This window comes from Abrus precatorius, unplaced genomic scaffold (assembly GCF_003935025.1).
Source record: "Abrus precatorius isolate BTA unplaced genomic scaffold, Abrus_2018 Scaffold5, whole genome shotgun sequence".
In the NCBI taxonomy this organism is placed as follows: Eukaryota; Viridiplantae; Streptophyta; class Magnoliopsida; order Fabales; family Fabaceae; genus Abrus; species Abrus precatorius.
The window spans coordinates 3422508-3444536 of record NW_020874395.1 but is presented as its reverse complement, the minus strand read 5'-3'; the positions used below and the strand labels follow the sequence as shown (position 1 = coordinate 3444536).

At 33.2% G+C, this 22029-nt stretch overlaps 2 protein-coding genes across 3 annotated transcripts; both read right to left on the bottom strand.

Annotated features, from left to right (window-relative positions):
- Window positions 1-5112: 5112 nt before the first annotated feature.
- On the bottom strand, window positions 5113-16734 carry LOC113867345 (putative disease resistance protein RGA3). Of its 2 annotated transcripts, none has more exons than XM_027502614.1 (3): window positions 13543-16734; window positions 12914-12961; window positions 5113-5979 (listed from the first exon to the last, which is right to left on the bottom strand). In XM_027502614.1, the coding sequence occupies exons 1-2, from the start codon at window positions 16689-16691 to the stop codon at window positions 12955-12957; spliced, it is 3156 nt and encodes a 1051-aa protein (XP_027358415.1). In that variant the 5' UTR covers window positions 16692-16734; the 3' UTR covers window positions 5113-5979; window positions 12914-12954. The 2 variants fall into 2 exon arrangements, with proteins under 2 accessions (XP_027358415.1, XP_027358414.1); XM_027502613.1 differs by lacking the exon at window positions 5113-5979 and adding an exon at window positions 6101-6690.
- On the bottom strand, window positions 8697-11386 carry LOC113867678. The gene is made up of 6 exons (XM_027503105.1): window positions 10771-11386; window positions 10358-10617; window positions 9995-10215; window positions 9584-9831; window positions 9273-9484; window positions 8697-9173 (listed from the first exon to the last, which is right to left on the bottom strand). Exons 1-6 carry the CDS (start codon window positions 11384-11386, stop codon window positions 8697-8699), a joined length of 2034 nt encoding a protein of 677 aa, XP_027358906.1.
- Window positions 16735-22029: the final 5295 nt, after the last annotated feature.

Genomic DNA, 22029 nt, shown 5'->3' with positions numbered 1-22029 from the left:
ATGACATAATTATAATAATCAACAATAAACATACGATAAAGTACAAATTGAGTAAATTATTATAGATATTTTAATTGAATCTTTCATCACAGAATGTATAATTTATCTCTATGAAAGATAATAAACAAAAGCTTTTATCGCTCGTAAGGTTTTTATTAACAAAGTAATAAAAAAAATTTCTTATAAAACGTGAATTTGACAATAGAGATTCGAGTAACATTAACAATGTCAAAACACAGTAAATAAAAGAAATTCTTATAAAACTGGGATTCGACAATATATAATAATATGAAAAAAATTATCATAAAATATTGATTCAGCAAAAGTGATTAATGTAATATTGTTTCACCCATTCCGGAAACGCGATAAACAAAAAAAAATTAAGTATTGGATTCATGATGAAAGACGACAATTTTAATTAAAAAAAATTAGGGTTTGTACTTTCAAAATTAAAATCTCCTTTGTACAGTAATTTGTTTTGCATGATTTTTATGTCAAAATTATCACAATATTATCAGCAACAAAAGCCCCAAATTAATTTCAAGATTAATCAAAGAAAACACAAAAAACTTAAATTGATCTATTAGAGCTCATTATATGTATCAATATATTTTTCTAACAATGATAATATCACTGACATATCAGAATTAGACAGGCTCTGATACCATTTGAAGGAAAAAAAATTATAATCTAATTCTTAATATGACAAGTGATAAAGAAATACTATAATGAGATCAGTGTTAGAATTATCCGGAATAGTTGAAGTTGATGAGTCCATGACTGAGTGCTTTCTATGATTGATGAAAGAGACACAAAACAGAGAGAGAAAACTCCTCCTATCACCCTTTCAGATCTTTCACGTAAGTTGTCTCAATGGGGCAACAGTTACTCTGAAGTGATTAAGAGCAGGGGCCTCTCTGGTTCATAATCAAATGGGTTAAACCTACCCACTATGGCTTAATCTAATAATAATAATCATACAACCATATCCGCTGATAAGCCCAATAACAATAATTATTTATAATATGGGCTAAACATAATTCAATAATTTTGACATCTAAAGAGATTCAGATACTGAGTTAAAAGAAAAGGTGAAAATGTCCAATCCAATCCAATAGGCTAAGGTAGAGTCATAAAAAAATCAACATTTTATGTTGCTTGCCACTGATGGATTTTGGAATTTTACGTTTTCGGGCCAGTATAAACAAAAAGAAACTTTTATGTTCCAATTATATAGTTGCAAACTTCTTGTTTGGCTATGCTTATAATTATCATTTCTCCCATAGCTATAAACGTTGAGTTAAAGAGAAAATTAATTAAAATCACAATATATTGTCATCATAAAAAAAGTGAGAAATATTTAGAGTCAAGACATATTTTGATGAAAAACAAGATATTAAGACTTAAATAAATTTTATTTTATATCATGAGTTTATTAAAACACATCAATATATACATTACTCTTAACTTGCAACAAAATGAAATAATCTGTAAGATTAAAAAAAATATTTTTACCCAACAAACAATATCATTAAGTGGTTGCAAAGTAGAGAAACAACTATGTTGTAGTCTCAAAGTAGCTATATTAATGTATCCTATCAATTGTAATATATATATATATATATATATATATATATATATATATAAGTTAGATTCTTTTAAAGAATTAGTTAATTTTGTATTTAATAAAAAATTATTAAGTAGGATACAAATTTGACATATGATGTTAATAGATCTTAACTCATATATAATACATGTTGAAAACTATTTTATTCCAATTATAACATGGTATAAGTTGAATAACTCTTACTTTGTGAGTCTATTGGCTGTTAAGGAAATACAATTGTTGCTTTTATGTTGTTATTTTTCTGTTTCAATTCAGTTAAATGGTTGTTTAGTTGTAGTCCTATTTCTTAAGAATATGTAAATAAAGGTTAGATCATTTTATATAACCACCTACGTTATTGAACATGTAAATCGTGAATGCAGTTATAAAGCCAATATGCGACTCTGAATTCAATAACACATTCCTTTAGCATATATATTTAGTGCTGTACATCCTTTGTTCAACAATTGGTATTAGAGCTCTTTACAGGGGCCTGATCTTGAATCTAATTGAGTGTGAGAGAAACAGTGTGTGTGTGGAAAGAAACCGCATATTTCTTTCAAAGAGAGTGTGAGAAAAAAATGGCAGAAAGTAGTAATAGCAAGTATGTGCAACCTGCCATCCCAAAATTTGATGGTCATTATGACCATTGGGCAAAATTAATGGAAAAATTTCTTTGTTCCAAAGAGTATTGGAATCATGTAGAGAATGGGATCTTAGTAGTACCAGATGGAGCAGCAGCTTCAGAGACAAAACTTAAACTGATGGAGGAGTAGAAGTTAAAGAACTTGAAGATAAAAAAAAATTATCTTTATCAAGCTATTGATCATGAAATTTTGGACACCATCCTTAATGATGACAAGTCCAAAAACATTTGGAATTCAATGAAGCAGAAATTCCAAGGTTCTATCAGGGTGAAGAGAGCACAATTGCAAGCCTTGTGAAGAGATTTTGAAGTTCTGAGGATGAATGAAGGTAAGATGGTTAATTTCTATTTTGCTCGTACATTAAAAATTGAAAAAAGTATGAAGGCATCTGGTGAGAGTATGTGTGAGAATGTCATCACTGCAAAAATCTTGAGGTCCATGATTTCTAAATTTAATTATGTCGTGTGCTTGATTGAGAAATTCATCAATTTAGAGACCATGACAATTGATGAGTTGTAGAGTAGTCTTCTTGTTCATGAGCAAAGAATGACCTACCATGAAGAAGAAGAACAAGTACTGCAAATTACTAGTGAGGATAGAGGAGGAAGAGGAAATTGAAGAGGGAGAGGCTTTTCCAAAGGTGGTCGAGGTAGAGGAAGAGGAATACAATTCTTAAACAAAGTTGAAATTGAGTGTTTTAAGTGTCACAAGTTTGGTCATTTTCAATATGAATGTTCTAGCTGGCAAAGAAAGAAGATGAGCTCTTGCTAATGGCCTATTTTGATCTCAAACAAGGCAAGAAGGAAGATGAATGGTTTCTTGACTTAGGGTGCAAGTAACCATATGAGTGGAGACAGGAAGTGATTTTTAGAGATGGATGAAAGCTTTAGACACACTATAAAGCTTGGCAATAATACTAGAATGGTTGTGATGGGGAAAGGCAATGTTCGCTTGAATGTTAATGGAGTTATACACTTAATTTCAAATGTTTATTATGTTCTTGAACTCAAGAACAATCTATTAAGCATATGACAGCTTCAAGAAAAAGGCCTAGCTATTTTAATTTAGAATGGGAAGTGTAAAATTTATCATCCTAGAAGAGGGCAAATTATGGAGACTAAAATTAGTGGAAATAGGATGTCTTTTTTTTGGTAGCTACTATGGTACCGAAAAATCCTACATGTTTTCAGAAGATGATGAATCTCTTCTTTAGCATTATCAATTTGGTTATTTAAGCTATAATGGCTTGAGGACACTTTCTTCTAAGAAGATGGTAAATGGGATACCCTTTATCTAGAACCCAAAGAATCTATGTACATATTGCTTAGTAGGAAAACAACATTGAAGCTCCATGCCGAAAAAAAATTTGTGGAGAGCATCAAACAAGCTTCAACTTGTACATGCAGAGACATATGTGGACTTATCAAACCATCTTCAAACAATAACAACAGGTATATCCTAAGTTTTATTGATGACTTTTCTCATAAAACTTGGATTTACTTCTTAAATGAAAAGTCAGAAGCATTTTTTATGTTTAAAAGTTTCAAAGTCTATGTTAAAAAAGAAACAATGTGCATGTATTACTTGTTTGAGGACAGACAGATGTGGCGAATTCACCAAGAGCATGATACAGCAAGATAGAGACTTACTTTATTCGTAAAGACTTTGAAAGGTGTTTCTGTGAACATACATTGTTTACAAAGTCAAAGGCGGAAGGTAAAATTTTAATTGTAAGCCTTTATGTTGATGATTTGATATATACTGAAAATTATTGGAGCATGTGTGATGAGTTTAAAAGTTGAATAATGTCAGAGTTTGATATGTCTAATTTAGGAAGGATGAGGTATTTTCTTGGAATAGAAGTTATGCAAAGTTCAAATGAAATTTTTATATGTCAAAGAAAATATGCTTGTGAGGTTCTAGCAAAGTTTGGCATGGAGAATAGTAATGTAGTAAAAAAATTCCATTATTTCAGGCACAAAACAATCAAAAGATGATGCAGGAACCAAAGTTGATTCAACCATGTTCAAGCAAGTAGTTGGCAGCCTTATGTATGTGACTGCAACATGCCCTGATCTAATGTATGTAGTAAGTTTAATTAGTAGATTTATATCTTGTCCTACTAAGTTTCATTGGCTTGCAGTAAAACGAATATTAAAGTACTTGAAAGGAACAACTGAACTGAACTAGGCATTTTGTATAAGAAAGGTGGAACTACATATATTATGGCATACTCTAACAGCAACTTTGCTGGAGATTTAGATGATTGAAAAAGCACTTCTGGCTTTATGTTTTTACTTGGTTCCAGAGCAGTTTCGTGGTCTTCAAAGAAACAACATGTAGTGACACTGTCTACTACCGAGGCTCAGTACATAGCAATTGCATTTGTGTGTGTCAATGTGTTTGGCTTAAAAAGGTGTCGGGGAAACTTGGCCTTAAAAAGCATAAGAGCTCTATGATTCTGTGTGACAATTCAACCGTACAATTATCCAAGAATCTAGTATTTTATGGTAAAAGCAAACATATTAACATAAGATTTCATTTTTTGAGAGACTTGGTGAAGGATGGAGTTGTTAGGTTGAACTACTGCAATTCACATATTCAAGTTGCAAACATAATGACTAAGCCTCTTAAATTAGAACAATTCTTAAGGTTTTGTAGTATGCTAGGATGATTGAAGCTTCAGAACTAAACTAAATGCTATAGCATATAGTTTAAGGATGGGAACGTTGACTGATAGGAAATATAATTGTTGATTTTATGTTTTTTTTTTTTTTTTTCAATTCAATCAAATAATTGTTTAGTTGTAGTCCTATTTTTTAAGAATAATATGCAGATAAAGATTCGATCAGTTTATATAATCGCCCACGTTATTGAACATGTAAATCGTGGATGCAGTTATTACTTTATTTGTAAGGCTATAAAGCCAATATGCGACTTTAAATTTAATCACACATTCCTTCAGCGTATACATTTAGTACAGTACGTCATGTGTTCAACATCACCGTCATTCTTGCGTCGATCTTTTTTGCCATTGCATTGATGACTGCTTTTTCACTCAGATAAATCATCGTACTTTCAATATCTGATAATTTAATGCTGGTTACTCAACCCCCCACAAGTGAAAATTATAATTCATGGATTATATCTACGAAAATTGCTTTACATGCCAAAATCAAAATCTAATTTCTTGATGGCACAATGCCTAAGCCTGATTATTTTAACCCTCGCTTGCTTCTTGGCAAAGAACCAACAACACAGTCAACTTTTGGATCCTCAATTCTATTTCAAAAGAACTCATGGCCAGCACCATCTATTGTTATTCAATTGCTATATTCTGGAAAGATCTTCAAGATCGATTCAAACAACATAATGGCCCTCACACATACCAACTCAAGAAAGACTTGGTTTTGTCCAAGGTTCCATGACAGTCACCCAATATTTCACACAGCTAAAAGAAGATATTTGGGAGGAATTCATTGATTTTTGTCCACTCTGTCCATGCACTTATGGTGGTGCTTGAGCATTACTAGTGTTCTCAACAAGTACATGTTCTAACATTTCTCATGGGTCTCAATGATTCTTTTTCATCTGTACGAAACCAGATCCTTATCATGGATCCACTGCCTCCAAATTTTGAAGTCTTTTCATTCGATCTTCAAGATGAAAGATAGAAAGTTATTGAAATTTTGAACTCATTAGTCTTGGATCCTCAAGCTGCATTCACTGTCATGAACATCGATTTTAAGACACAAGATCATAAAACCATATTTTGAAAGACATAAAATGTTCTCACAGTCAGGCACCATAAAAGTTATCTTTTAACTTTATCCTTTTATTTTTTTAGAAGAGTATTATTTATCGTAATTATAACCTTTATTTTTAGATCACTTTTAAATATTTAGTATACTTTTATAAATCTTATCAATTATTTAATTATTTTATTGTCAAAATAAAATGTTATCTTTCATTTCTTAATTTTTATAGTTGAAATGGTTAATTTTACATTTGAGTCATCATGTTTTAGGTATATGTACTCGTGTGCAGATGTACTCATGCCCATGGAGACATATCTTCGTACGTCACGCACACACATATATATTAAATATTATTTATACTTAAATTGACTGAATTAATTATTTTTAATTTTAATTTGATTAATAAAAATTTGAAGCTACGGAAACATACAGTTCAGTTATCTTAAGAGTTGCTGACTTATATTGATGCAGCATTGAATGAGCTTATTCAGAGGATAACTAAAGGGGCATTGTATGACAATCTTCACTGTTGATGTTGATGGCAGCTAAGAAATCAAACTCCACCTAGAGCTTACAAAAGCCTCTTACAATAGAAGTCAGTGTTTTAGGTAAGATCCCCCAAAGTTCAGCACAAAGAGTTGCATTTTTCCACAAGTAAATTTGTAACGTGCCCAATAATCTGGAATGAGCAAAAACAAAAAATGAAAGTACTTTATCACCCAAAGGAAAATGTGGGTAAATTGTAAATAAAAATGGACTAGTCATGATTAAATTTTTTTTACATCATATAAATATCTCCATATATATCGTTCGAATAATAAGTTTTAAGTACAAAGATGCAATTTAGCTAAAAAAAAAAAAGTACAAAGACGCAAGGATTCATGATAAGACAAAACAACACGTAGAAATCGGTAGGGCAATTACAATAAATTTTTATTTTCATTTTTGTTTCTCTAAAGAATTTTGGTTTTTTTATTTAAAAATAGAAAAATTTGTATTTTCTCATGCTTAGAAATAGAACTTACAAAATAAGAAAAATAAGAATGAAGTGAAAAATGTCAAAACACGTAGTAAGAAAAGTCACTGTAAAAAAAGTTACTTAACGTGGTTTTGTTAGAGTTTAGAGTTTATTATTCTACTTAGAAAAAGTAAATAACAAAAAATAATAATAAGGGTGTAGGAAAAAAGTGTCAAAATACAATACAAGAAAAATCACACAACAAAAAAAGTGAAAAAATCGAGAAAATGTTACTTGATCTACTTTTGTGCAAGTTCTTGTTTACTCCCTAATTTTTGCTTTATGTTTTCATTTTTGTTAGCTTTTCTGAGCTTCTAACTATGTTATTTCTTCTCTGTCTGTCTAATGTTATTTTCTTTCAGAATGTGTGCTCCAATAACAAGGAACTTTTCTTAGAATTTTTGCTTTTCTCTCTTACTCTCTTCTCTGTTTTTTTTTTTTTAAGGACATCTCCCTCTTTATTTACATCTCCTCTTAGATTTTTATTTATTATTAATTTATTTATAAAAAAAACTTTCACTATCTCATTTGTCCCTTATTTTTTGATAGCCCACTCAATCAAATTTTATCCACCCATCCAACTTCCCAAGAAATCTACTAATTATCTCTAAACTTTTTTTAATTTTTAAAACCTCTCAATTAGTTTTTATCCACTTTCTTATCCATTCATCTAACCTCACAAAAAAAAATTACCCATTATTTTTAAATTTTATTATTCTTATTATTTTGGAACAAACTTCGAAATAAAATTAGTTATTGAAACACAGCAACAATATCCTAACCAGAGAGACAGAGAAAGGGACAAAAAGAACCGACACACAACTACTAGATGAATGCAATATAAACCTACCTTTTAAAAATTAATCGATGAATTGAATCTAATCGGATTATCATTTAAATATCTAGTCCCAATTTAGGAATACATGATTCGTTCTTGGATTACGCAAGCAATAACAATTACATTGTCTGAAAATGGTGATAAATGATTCTTCATAATGCCATAATTATCACTACCAGCAAGAGTGTTGAATTTACCAAACTAGTTTTAAGGCTACACAAATTTTTTTATAAATTGTAAATTAATATTGAAGACTGTCTAGAGCAACAAATTCAAAAAATTACTTTATATAAACTTCTTCATTAATAACATTACAGAGAAAAATATTTTTTTGTCAAGTTGTCGTAGAGGCCAATTGTGTATGGTAAACATAGATAAGAATAAACACTCAGAAGCCATTCTAGCCACTGGAAAGGTGTCGGCGTGTTGCCATACTTCAAACCAAAATCCTGAGTATTTAGGCCAATAAATGGGTTTTAAGGCGATCAACAAATGTAGAATGAGAAGGTACCAACAAATCCATAGACCAACAACTGTAGAATGAGAAGTTGATGCAACTTACGTGATGGAATAGGGAGACTATCAATAACTCGTTGATTATAGGAATATCGAGGGATTGAGAAATATTCAAAACTTCATTAATTAATCTACCTCTTTCATAGGCCTTTGATGCCAATATATAAGATCAGCAAAACTACTAGAATCCTAACAAACTGATCCTAACAAATTGATAAATATAAATCTTCTTAATTAAAAGAAAGATAAAGATCCTAACAAACTGATAAAAATTAAAAAAACTACTTGAAAGATAAAAACATAGATATGGTTGTTAGCCACTTTGCATGACATCATTCTCCCCAAGATGAGAAAGATTCGCCCTCGAATCGAACAATGGCTCATCAACAGAAGTATTGTCACCCGAGAATGGAATAAGATGTTTCACATTGAAAACATCAAATGTGTGAACGTGACTTGGCAATTGCACACGATATGCATTCTGATTTATCTTCTTAGTAATTTCCACAGGTCCTATTTTACGGGCAACAAGTTTGTTATAGTCATGAGCTGGGAAGCGATCCTTAGTAAGAATAGCCCAAACAAGGTCACCAACCGAAAAGTCTACAGATCGACGTTTTTTATCAGCATGTACCTTGTATTTGTCCGTAGATATGATTAACTGGGAATGAGTTTGTTGATGAATTTCACAAAGCTGTTCAATAAACTCCTTAACTGTAGCATGTGTGTGCACATTACTAGAGAGAGTCAACAGGTCTAGTGAGCCACGTGGGACGATCCCATAGATGACCTAAAAAGGACTAAATCCAGTGCTGCGATTAACTGCATGGTTGTGGGCAAATTCAGCTTAAGAAAGTTTAACATCCCAAGATTTAATATTAGCACCGACCAATCTGCGTGGTAAATTACCAAGTGACCTATTCACAACTTCAGTTTGTTTGTCAATTTGCAGATGATACGCATTACTGAAGTTTAGGGAGGTGTTAGCTGATCTCCACAAGCTTCGCCAAAAATGGCTTAGAAACCATGTGTCTCCATCAGAGACAATGGAAGTTGGTAAACCATGTAAATGATAGATGTTGCAAAAGAAAAGTTGCGCAACTTGAACAGAATCCATTGTGCATTTACAGGGAATGAAGTGCGCCATTTTTTAAAATTGATCAACGACAACAAAGATAGAGTCGTGACCACAGTGCGTACACAGAAGGCCAAGCACAAAGTCCATGTTGATATTTGTCCAAGGTTGAGTGGGAATAAGAAGTGGCATATATAACCCATCATTAGAAGAAGTACCTTTTGCCATTTGACAAACACGACAACGATTCACAAATCGTTCTACCTCCTTGCACAATGTGGGCCAATAATAAGTGCTGTTGACAATATGCAAAGTACGATTGCGACCCACATGACCTTCATTATGCAATTCCTGAATGATTTTCAGCCATAAACTACATGATGGAACGCAAAGTTGGAGCCCAAGAAAAAGAACACCATCTTGTAGAACAAATTCAGTGCGCTCACCACGTTGTATTTTGAATAGAATTGCAGCAAAAAAAGGGGTCACTGATATATAACTTCATAAAAGAATCAAAGCCTGGAATTGTGATGCACATCTCAGCAAGGAGATTATGACGACGACTTAAAGCATCAACCACCCTATTAGAAACACCAGCTTTATGCTTGATAACAAATGTGAATTGTTCCAAATAGGCATGCCAAGATGCATGTCTAGCAGAAAGCTTATCTTGACGACTTAGGTATTTAAGAGCATCATGATCAGTAAAGAGGACAAATTCTTGCTGGAATAAATAATGGCGCCAGTGTTTTACTGCCTGAAATATGGCATAAAATTCCACATCGTAATTTCGTGCTATAGTAGGCGACGGGTCGTCCCGCTTGACTTAAAACAGCACCAAAACCAGTTTTTGAAACATCACAGTGAAGTTCAAATGGTTAAGAGAAATCAGGAAGTACTAATAGTGGTGGTGAAGTCAGTTTCTGTTTGATAGTAGTGAAGGCAGCTGCAGCGTCATCTGTCCAAGTGAATTTAGTGTTCTTCATGCAATCAATGATGGGTGCCATAATGCTACTAAAATGAGGTATAAAGAGTCGATAAAAGGATGCCAAGCTGTGAAGGCTATGTGCTGCAGTGAGAGAAGTTGGTTCAGGACATTGAGCGATGATGGCAACTTTGGTACTATCTACAGCAAGGCCATCCTTAGAAACCACATACCCTAGAAATTTAATAGTATTAGACATAAACACGTATTTTTGGACAGCTACGTAGAACTATTCCTACGTAAGACCATTAGAACTTCACGTTAATGTTGGAGGTGGAGTTCAGGAGTAGCACTATAAATAAGTATGTCATCGAAATAGACAACAACGTGTTTTCCAATAATTGGTGCTTGTCTGATGCATAACACGCATAAATGTGCAAGGGGCATTAGAAAGGTCAAGCAGCATCACCAACCACTCATATAAGCCTTCACGAGTTTTGAAGGCAATTTTCCATTCATGTTTGCTGAAAATTGTGGCGCCAGCTAACTGATCAAGTAGGTCATCCAAGCAGGATACAGAAAAATGATAGCGGACAGTGATTTTGTTAATAGCACGACTGTCCACACACATGCGCCATGTACCATCTTTCTTTAGAGTCAATAAAGCCGAAATAGCACAAGGACTCAAGCTCTCTCTAATATTTCCTTTAGCCAACAAGTCCTCCACTTGTCGACGAATTTCAGCATGTTCTTTGGGACTCATTCTGTGTCGATGTGGCTCACCACATGAGTTTTGTGAGGTGGTGGAACTGAGAATAGAATTAAAGGTCGACCGGCGAGACAATTGTTTTTCAGCTTGTAACGCCATAGGATCAAACATGTTAAGAACACAAAGCTGGACGTGTAGATCACCAATGTACTTAGAGACAATCTGAATCGGTGATTCTGCAGTTTTGGTGCAAGCAAGGTATAAAATTCCATAGTATACTCGTCTACCGATCATGTTCTTTGACGAATGAGTTGAAGGCGTTGATATAACTCGCGCTCAAGGTTATATGGAAGAAAAGCGAGTCGTAAGTGCTTTTTAAACTTTTCCCAGGATGTAATTTTAGTCTTGCCTGACAAATTCATCCTTTCTTGAGTTGTTGCCACCATGCTTGTGCTCTTCTGCGAAGCCGCATGGTAATCAAAGGAACCCGATGGGTGTCTAGTATCCCCTTAAACTCCAGGATTTCTTCAACAGTGTTTAACCAATCCAAGAGATCATCCGCTTGAAGATCACCGTGAAATTCAGGAATATCAACTTTAAACCCTACTTCCCAACGACGATGATTTTTATTGTGGTAAGCAAATGGGTTGTCATTAGACATAGTAGTGGAATAATCGGGCTCTGACTGTGATTGATTATGCTGGTTTGCCTCTTGGAGGGCAGCTAATTGATGCGTCAATTGTTCAACTTGAGATCATAATTTGGCAATCTCATCTTGTAGCAGTACGTTGTTATGGTTGGCATAAGCCCCACGTCTCCTTGGTGGCATTGTGCAGGAACGACCGAGGTCTCTGAATACCAATCTGATGCAGCGTACATGATGGAATACGGAGACTATCAATAACTCGTTGATCTAAGAATACCGAGGGATTGACACAAGGATATTGAGAAATATTCAAAACTTTATTAATTAATCTGCCCCTTTCATAGGCCTTTGATGCCAATATATAAGATTAGCAAAACTACTAGAATCCTAACAAACTAATCCTAACAAATTGATAAATATAAATCTTCTTAATTAAAGGAAAGATAAAGATCCTAACAAATTGATAAAAATTAAAAAAACTACTGGAAAGATAAAAACATAGATATGACTGTTAGCCACTTTGCATGACATCAGAAGGTACCAACAAAAGAATGGTCAATGTGCATAATGGAGGTCGTGGAACCAAAAACCCTAACGATCTTCATACCAACGAAAGAAGCATTGAGGATATTAGTGGAGAGTGGTACAATGATAAAGTTAGCAAAAACAAAGACATCAGCCTTGGAAAGGGTTGAAGATGCCATCAGTAGCCAACGGGAGAGAGAAAGAGGCCCCAGATCAAGTAATGCTGGTGAACACTAATACCGGCGAACAGTGATGCTAGAATAGTACAACAATGAATAGTGACTGATAGAGGAAGGACTAGAAACCGAAATTGAAGCAGAGTTTTCAGGGAAAGAAAAATCACCAATGTTGGTTAGCTCACCAGGTACGCACAGATTTGAGATTATCCTTTTGCTAGACTCTAGATACTATGTTAAAAAAGAAAAGGAAAAAGCATTGATATGAAATCATGTCTCTCAACTACACAACCAGGTTGAATATTTATATTGATGATAATAATAATATAGCAATAATTATAAAATATACAGTTACTTAATTACCATAATTACAAATATACTAATTTCTCTAATAATTAACATATTTACACATATTTAACATTGTTTAAAGTTTACCCAAGGAGTAAGCAAATACTAGTTAGTAATCAGGAATACCTTAATATGCGGTGCATAACATTCTGGTAATCCAACAATCTTCAGTATCTACAAAATGGATAGGTGTAACCAAAAGAAGGTTTAGAGACAGCAAAGTGATTCTTCCAGGTTTCATTGACTAGAGCAAAGATTTTTCGTGGTTTCTATTTTTAGTAGCCGTCAATATTTAAAAAATGAATCTTCCTATTCTTCAACAACAAAATAGTTTTATCTTGGAAATTGAAATTGAGAATGACTGAGTCAGTAGAAAATTACTAAAGCATTGCAATTATAAATTTTTGTTTTATATTACATTTTAGATTTATAGAGAATAAGATATTTCACAAAATAATATATATATATATATATATATATATATATAATAATATGGACCAACTAAAGAGGATTTATCAGAAAAAGAAATTAAAACAATAAATGAGAAAGAATCAAAAGATTACAGCTGTTATAAAAGGATTTTCTGTTGTGGCATTTGAAAATAATTTCAGAAGTATTTTTCATACTATATCCTATTTTTGAGAAGCCAAGCTAAATTATGAATCTCAGAGGTTAAAATTCAAAGCATAAGAGTTTTGAAATCCAAATTACAAACAAAACCAAAATTAACAGTTTTAATAAAAGGGTAGCAATACCTTTCACCCATCTCATATTGCTTCAATATTAGGTTTGGGATATGAGCAATTTTGTGCCAATCTGCACCTGTTGCTTTCTGGCATTTTTCATGTAAGAGAGGACAATCCCAAATTTCTAGTGTGAATAAGCTGGTAAGGAGATGCATTTCTTTCGGCAACAACTTCAAATTACGACATCCCAGTATCTTCATATGTTGAAGTGATTGCAACTTACAAATCTCATTTGGCAAAGCTTGTATTTCACAATCATATACCATGATTTTTAGCAGTGAACGGGGACATGCCACGAACCAATCATCAAGTTTTTCAACATCCCCAATTTCAAGATATTCAAGAGAAGTAAGGCTTTGCATCCATTGGTTTGGCAAATCTTTTATACCCAGAATTTTTCCTTCTATCTTTAGGGACTTGAGATTGGAAAGGGGAGTGAAGGAGGAGGATGCTGTGCCAAGTGTTTCCCTCAAAGGTTCCACTGTGGATGAATGCAACTGCAACTCCTCAAGAAGGTGCGGAAAAGTAGGCATGAAAGTCAACTTTTGACATTCATTGATTATTAATTCAGAGAGACGAGGAAACGAAGGCAGTGAGAGATGATGTGGATGGAAAGTATGGCCATCATCTATCACCTCCCATCCCGAGAGATTCTCACAATTATTAAACTTGAGCCTCTCCAAAGATGGGAAGAACTGTAATGCAGTCAGAGAAACCATTTTACAATGTATGCACGTCAAATCTTTCATGTAACTTATCTCAAGAGACTTGAGGGATGGGAGAAGCTCTAACGGTGGGAGATACTGGCATTTATCAAAGCCAAAGAGAGTGATATGAGAAACATGAGTGATTGAAGAAAGCCAATCAGAGAACGTTACACCTGGATACCACCACACATTCAATTCTTTTAGATGTTGAGGGGGACAAAGGTTTTTTAATAGTTGTTCACTGCTACTATTATAGTTCCAATGCCCCCAATTCAAATCCAAGGATTCAAGAAGTTTCTTGTCTTTCAAATTCAATTCCTGTGATTCTAAGGTCACGTCTCTCACCTTGCCAAGTCCACGAATCTCTAAATTGCCTCTTAGGCCATTTAAGTTTTTCAATTCATTCAACTTACCAACTTCATTCTTTTGATCATCCCCCACAACAAAGGTTGATAAGAATTGCAATGATGACAATTTCCCTAATCCAGCTGGCACCATGTCTTCAAATGCTTTACAAAAGCGAATATCTAGGTATCTCAAATTGATTAACTTTGTGATAACTTTTGTAGAAAATTCAAGTCGCTCACAACCAATCAGTTTTAATGTTTGCAAGTTAACAAGACTGCCAATGGAATTGGGAAGACTCACTAGATTTCTACAGAAGGACAAGTCAAGATATCTTAAATGTTTCAACTTGTTGATTGGACCAGGCAACTCCTTTAAATAAGTATTGGATAGATTCAAGGCATGCAAGCAGCTACGTCTAAAAATAAAAGACAGACAGTCTGCCAATTCAACTGCCACCAATTCATTTGTTTGGAGCAGAAAAAATGTCCGCAGCCAACTTGCATCTAATGAACCCACCAAATGAATCACATTTGATTCCAATGAGACGTGCATGGGATGATAATTAGGGTATGCTATTTCACTCAGCAAGCAACAAACATCACCTGCTACATACTGTGCAAGATCATGAATTAAGTCGTGCATTTTGAAACTTAAAACATTACCATATTTATCAAATTTTGCAGCTTCGAAAAACGACTTCATTAAAAGAGTATAAACCAATTGATTGCCCACTTCTTCCATGTCCTCTATTTCAAATTCAAGGTAGCCCTGTGCCATCCATAATTGAATCAACTCATTCTTTTCTATTTCCCAATCTTTAGGGTATATGGAGCAATAAGCAAAACATTGTTTCAACTGAGGTGACAACTTTTGATAACTCAATTTCATAACAGACATGATGCCATCACCAACATCACCAAGTAGATTCTGCTTTCTCAAATCATTTTCAAATTCCTTCCATTCAGTCTGATGTAAAGACCTAAACATGCCTGCCGCTAATCGAATTAGTAGGGGAACTCCATGACAGATGGCTAGAATGCTTCTACGAATTGATTCCAATTCAGGGCTCATTCCTTCAGCACTATTTTCAAATGCTAAATTCGTAAACAAAGCCCAGGAGTGTTCGTAAGTCAACAAATCTAAATCAAATACAGTTTCCACTTCCATTACAGTGGCAACCATCCTGCTTCGAGTTGTTACCAAAATCTTACTGCCTGGAGCACCACACATCAAAAGAGATCTCAATTGAATCCATTTACCATGATTCTCGTTCCAAACATCATCCAACACTAAAAAATATCTTTTCCCATTCAAATTTTCACGAAGCCTGTTACACAAGTCTTCAAGTGATTCCTCATCATCACTTGAGCTACCAGTTATCGATTCTAACATTTTCTTAACAGTAGTTTTGAAATTAAAATCATCAGAAACGTGCACCCATATTGATAATTCAAACAAACTTTTGACTTTTTCACTGTTGTATACACATAGAGCAACAGTTGTCTTACCTAGACCACCCATACCAACAACAGCAATCAACGAAACATTTTGGTCTGGATGCACAGTAGACAGGCTATGCAAAATTGCTACTACAGTACTCTCTCTTCCAACGATTTGGCGTTCTATCACAAAAGAACTTGTCTGCCGCGTTTCACTCTCAAAAGGTCTTGGATTTAGCATCAAATTACGCGGACTGTGAACTACGACATCGATTGACCCCAGCATCTCGTTTACTTCACGAGCCACTCGACAACGAAGAATAATTGGATTTGAGGATGAAAAAAAGCGACATACCTTTGTCACTATTTTGTTAGGATCATCCACTTTGAGACGCAAATGTTCAGTAGCAATACCATCCAACAAATCATCAGCAGCAACAATCGCCCCTTTGAAATGTCTGATCCATTCTTTTACAGCCTCATTCTCTTCTTGTTTTCCATCGGCATCAAGTAGCACAGAATTGATGGATTCAATTGTCTGCTTCAGCCTTTCCAACTGACCCGTGACACCATAAATCTGTCCAATTTCACAGAAGGCTGGCGAAGCCAACCTTTTGACTAGGTTTATAGCTACAGCGAAAGGAATTTGCTCAAGCTTGCTCATCCTTTTCAATGATTGAGAAAGTAGATCAGAGAAGAGCAAAACGCAACTCGCCGCAGCAAGTCACTGACTTTATGGATCCTCTCGAGTCAACTGGATCTGAATACCTTGGCCCAACCCAGATAATCTACCAACTAAACGGATCAGCCCAACAGGGCCAAGCCCAAATTTTCACCCCTATATTTAGGGTCATCGTCTTATTCAATAATAAATTCACGATAGACACCCGTGAAATCGGAAATCTTAAACAATGCATCAATTCGTCAACTCATTAAAATATTTGTTTGGATGAATGTTAGATTAAATTAAGTATAAATTTATTTCAACGATATGAATTATAAATTTTATATAACAATATAGTTTATCGTAATTCAATTAAAGCATACACTAAATATATTTCCTATCAATCGTACACATTTTATACATATATTATCTTCGACTTCTCTTTATTAATTTATACTGCACCTAAAACATGAGTGTGAACTAATATTTATTGGTATAATATAGCATCAACTTGGCCGTGGCTTACGGGACCAAAGGTTGATTACACTGTTTTCTAAAAAGACTGAAACAAAACAAAGTCTTCGGATGTATATATATTGTGATGGGAATGATGGTGACCCTTGGATCTGCGTAACTGGTTAGCGACCCTAATGCGTTGACTCAGTGGTAATTCAGAAATGAAAGTCTCCAGGTGAGATTGGGTTAACCGGGGATAAGCACAATGGATGCTTCACCAATCAACAGCGTAGCGTTGACAGGGATCGTTCTTGAACCGGTTTCAAGAGCTAATTACGAAGAATGGAGGGCGCTAGTGAAAAACTACCTAGAGGGTCAAGCTCTCTGGAACGATGTCCTTACGCTTGGTGTTGAACCCGATTTTGACAACCCCCATTGGAAATCAAAAAATGCCAAGGCCTTACACGCCATTCAACTCTCGTGCGGCTCTCGAGCTCTTCCCTATATAACACACTGCGAAACAGCGAAAGCGGCTTGGAATATTTTAATGGCCCTCTTTTTGGGATAAGAAAAATTTTTGAAGTTAAAAATTATTTTGTAAAAAATTTTATTTCGAAAAAATTTTGAGGGTTAAGAAAGAGATAAAAAGAAGCCTGGACTTAATATTCTAAGTCCATAAAACTGAAGGCTTTTTCGAGGAGTTTTTAGGAGTTTTCAAATCACTGACACCTAAAACTACTCAAAAAATAAAACTGGCAAGAAAAATACTCAAGTCCACAAAATTGATGGCTTTTCAAGGAGTTTTGAAGAGTTTTCAAGTTCTTAACACTCAAAACTGCTCGAAAAACAGAACTAACAGGAAAATATTCTAAGTCTACAAAAAACTGATGGCTTTTCGAGGTGTTTTAAGGAGTTTCCAAGTTCCTGACACCCAAAACTGCTCGAAAAAATAGGAAGTGGTCAGAAAATATTCTAAGTCCACAAACCTGGCTGATCTCCAGAGTTCCTCCAGAATTACTCGAAAAATAGGAAGCGGTAAGAAAATATTCTAAGTCTACAAATCTAGCTGAGCTCCAGATTCCCTCAAGAATTGCTCGAAAAAATAGGAAATGGACAGAAAATAGTCTAAGTCCAGAAACCTGGTTGAGCTCCAGTCCCTCCAGAATAGCTTGAAAAATAGAAATGGACAAAGAAAATACTCTAAGTTCACAAGACCAAGAAAAACTCTAAAAAACTCCAGAATGGCTCGAAAAGAGAAATCAAGAAGAAACTATTCCAAGGCCAAAATATTAAAGGAGTCTCTCAAGTTTCTCCTAGAAATACTCGAAAGAGAGAAAAACAAGAGTCTTGATAGGTTAAGTCATTAACGGTTACCAGCAGTTATCAACATTCACCACTACACGAAGGAGATCGTGGGCGATAGCGGTTACGAAAGAAACCCCAACCAACAACACGATCATGAGCAATCGTGGATAATGGGCATCAACAGTTGAAGGTAGTTACTAAGAAGTACCCGCAAAAGGAGAAGAACAATAGTGGTCTCCATGTCTATAAATACTCCAAAGCACCATTCTACAAAGGACGACTTTTTGCACCCAGATACCGCACCTAAACTCTCTGAGACGCTGAAACCCTGCACCGCACCAGACACCAGCTACAAGGAGACCCACAGTGGCCGCTGTCCGCTGTTGTGAGGAGTTGTACGTTTACATTCCAGCAATTATTTACATTCCTGCATTTACATTCCTACATTTCAATTCAAGTTTCTTTGTTTAAATTGCTTTTGTTCCTTTTCCTGCAATTCGTTTCCTATTTTATATCCTTTTGTAACAAACTTCTACGGAGTGATTCAGTTTTACGCATTTAATATTCACTATTATTGCCAAATTGCATGATTTACGCGTCCAATTCACCGTCACGTTAACAACACACTTAAAAGAACCCAAAGAGGACCTAAATTCAGTCCCCAGATTGATCTTTGGATTATTTATTTACAAATTGTCATTTTTCACCGTAAACACCCTCTTCGGTCCCGCGAATTTAAGGCTCCGCAGCCGCATTGATATTAATGACATAGAGCAAGGACTGCATGCTTCTACTGAGTACAATGTTCAAAATCTCCACAATGCAGTGAGGAATGGCTTGTTGAATGAGGCAAGATTAGTTATCCAGCGTCATCCAGATCTTATTTACCGTACCCCCAATACCAATAACTACAGAACCCTTCTTCACACTGCGGTGGTTGCAAGACAGGATGAAATTGTGAAATATTTAGTTCAAATTTGGAATGATCAGTTGCTGCTGTTGAAAGTTGCTCAATTCAGTAAAAATGTTGAAATTGCAAAGTTGATGATTACGAAAGGAGGGGTTGAGCTCCTAGCGGAAGAGAATAGGGATGGTGAAATTCCAGTGCTTATTGCTTCTGCTAAGGAACACAAAGAAATGACTCGTTACCTTTTTCATTGTACTCCTCGCTCCGTCTTGATGAACCAGAACAATAACTTCCATTATGCCTCTAGCTTCTTGCACGATGTATCTCTGCTCAATTATTCGGTATACCTTTCTCTATTCTTTACTTCTTTCACTCTTTCTTTTTACGTTTAAATTTCGTCTTTAACTTCAAATCAAATATATTCAAATTTAAATTTAGTTCATGTCATATTCTATTTTTTAGTTTTTATATATATTTTAAAATTATTAGTTTTAACATCTTTTATCTTTTACTTGTATGACTTCAAAAATTTTACAGGTAAAAATATATAGTTACCTCATTATTATTTTTTAATAAGTTACCTTGTTATTTAAGAGTAATCAAATATTTAAAATATCACAATTATAATGACCAAAATTAAAATATTTAAATTTTTGAATAGTCGCTATAAAAGTAATTTTTAAGTAGTATATATATATATATATATATATATATATATATATATATATGTATATATATATATATATATATATACTATTAAAAAAATATTTTTATAGCTAAGATTGTGCGTGAAAATTAGTAATATATAGTAGGTTTTTAACATCTGTTCTTCATCCTGCAGAAGTCAAAAGTAAATTTTTTATTAAAAAATATCATAAATATATTTATTTATAACTTTTAATATGATTTTACACGATTTTTAATAAAAAAATATTTCTCATTTTTTAACCAATGTTTTCTGTACAATTTTTTAAAGTTTGTTTGTATCCCTGTCAAGAATCGATATTTTTTCAAATTGATTTCTTTCCCTTCTCCAAAATTTGATTAAAATTCGTGTTAACTTGGTTTTAGCTTTTAAACACAGAGGCTCTTAACATATTCATTCTTATTAGGTAAACTTTTAGACGAATATCATTAATATTTGAAATTAATTTTTATCGTCAATCAACTTCTTTCAACTTCTTCCTTCACTGGCCCTGGCAATGGAATAGCAAGTTCGATTGATTTGACTTTTGCATTTTCTTCTCGTTGTATAAAATATGGAACAATAATAGAGGAATAGAAAAACACAAAAGGTGCCATTGAGATTTACGAAATCCACCCCACCCCACTGGCAATTCAAATTTTCCAAATTTAATTTGCCGGAAAAATATGGATATGTAGTAGCTAGCTCCTTGGCCAAGCCATTCGAACCAAATGCAAATGCAAACACTTTATGGGTCAGAATTGAAAAAGACAATTGAATTTTAAATATTTTAAAATATCATAATTAAATTTTAACAAATCTTTTTGTAAAAATTAACTTTAAATAGTGTTATTTTTATAAAGATAAAAATATAATTAAGTTAAAAAAATACAATAATGATATGCAATGTACATATTTAACGTTACTTAAGGAGATAAAATATTTATTATTATCATTTAATCATTAATTAAAAAATAGGTACTGTTTAATTATATTTGTTGGCCCTTAATTAAAAAAAAATATGAATGATTACATTTTATTTACAGATGTTGCCGCAACCGAGACAACCAAGCTATAAATTTAGACTTTTGATTGTTCTTATTGTGCTTTAGCTTAGGTCCCTTCTGCAGTTTATTTATGATAGTATGTTCACTTTTCATCTTACCAGTTATGTTGATCATACTTAACATAGTATATAACTGCCGTAATTAGAAATATGAATAAATAGTTTCTTCAATTTCTAATTTTATGATTTTTTTTAAATTTTTTTATTTGGACGTGACTGTAGAGTATTTATTAAGATGAATAAGCAGTTTTGTTCCTGCCTTTTTCAATCAAATATCCAACATAATATTGAGTTTAGTTGACTTAAAAAAAAGTAATAAGTAAAACATTTTCAGAAAAAATTATTAAAATTTAATTTAGATAAAATTTTTAATAAAAATTTATAAAATTATTTTTATAATTTAACATTAATTTATATTTTTTTATTTCTTAAAAATTTTCTCATTTAACTTTTCTTAAGATATAAGAAAATAATTTGTTCATATGAAAAAAAATTATTTATATTTTATATTAAATTTTTGTTTTATATGAACTTTTTAAAATATTTATCCAAATCGAACCTAAATTATTTTTTAAAAAATTAAGAATTTAATAATTTAAATTTTGTTTAAACTTAATATCATTATGTGATTTATATTGCAATATTATTCTATCGCGAATGACAGTAATATTATTCTACTGCCCAAACAAGTGAGCTAATGTTTGGAGGAAATCAGAAGGTAGCATGGGAAGTTAGGCAACGATTAAATAGGGTGTATTTATTATTATTTCTAAATATTAATTGTCATTTTTTAAATATATTTTATTTAAAATATTTTATATCTTTTAAAATTATATTATTAATAGCAATATTGTATATAATTTTTTAAAAATATAAAAAAAATATAGGAGTAGCTATAAATATTTTATCCTTTAAAACA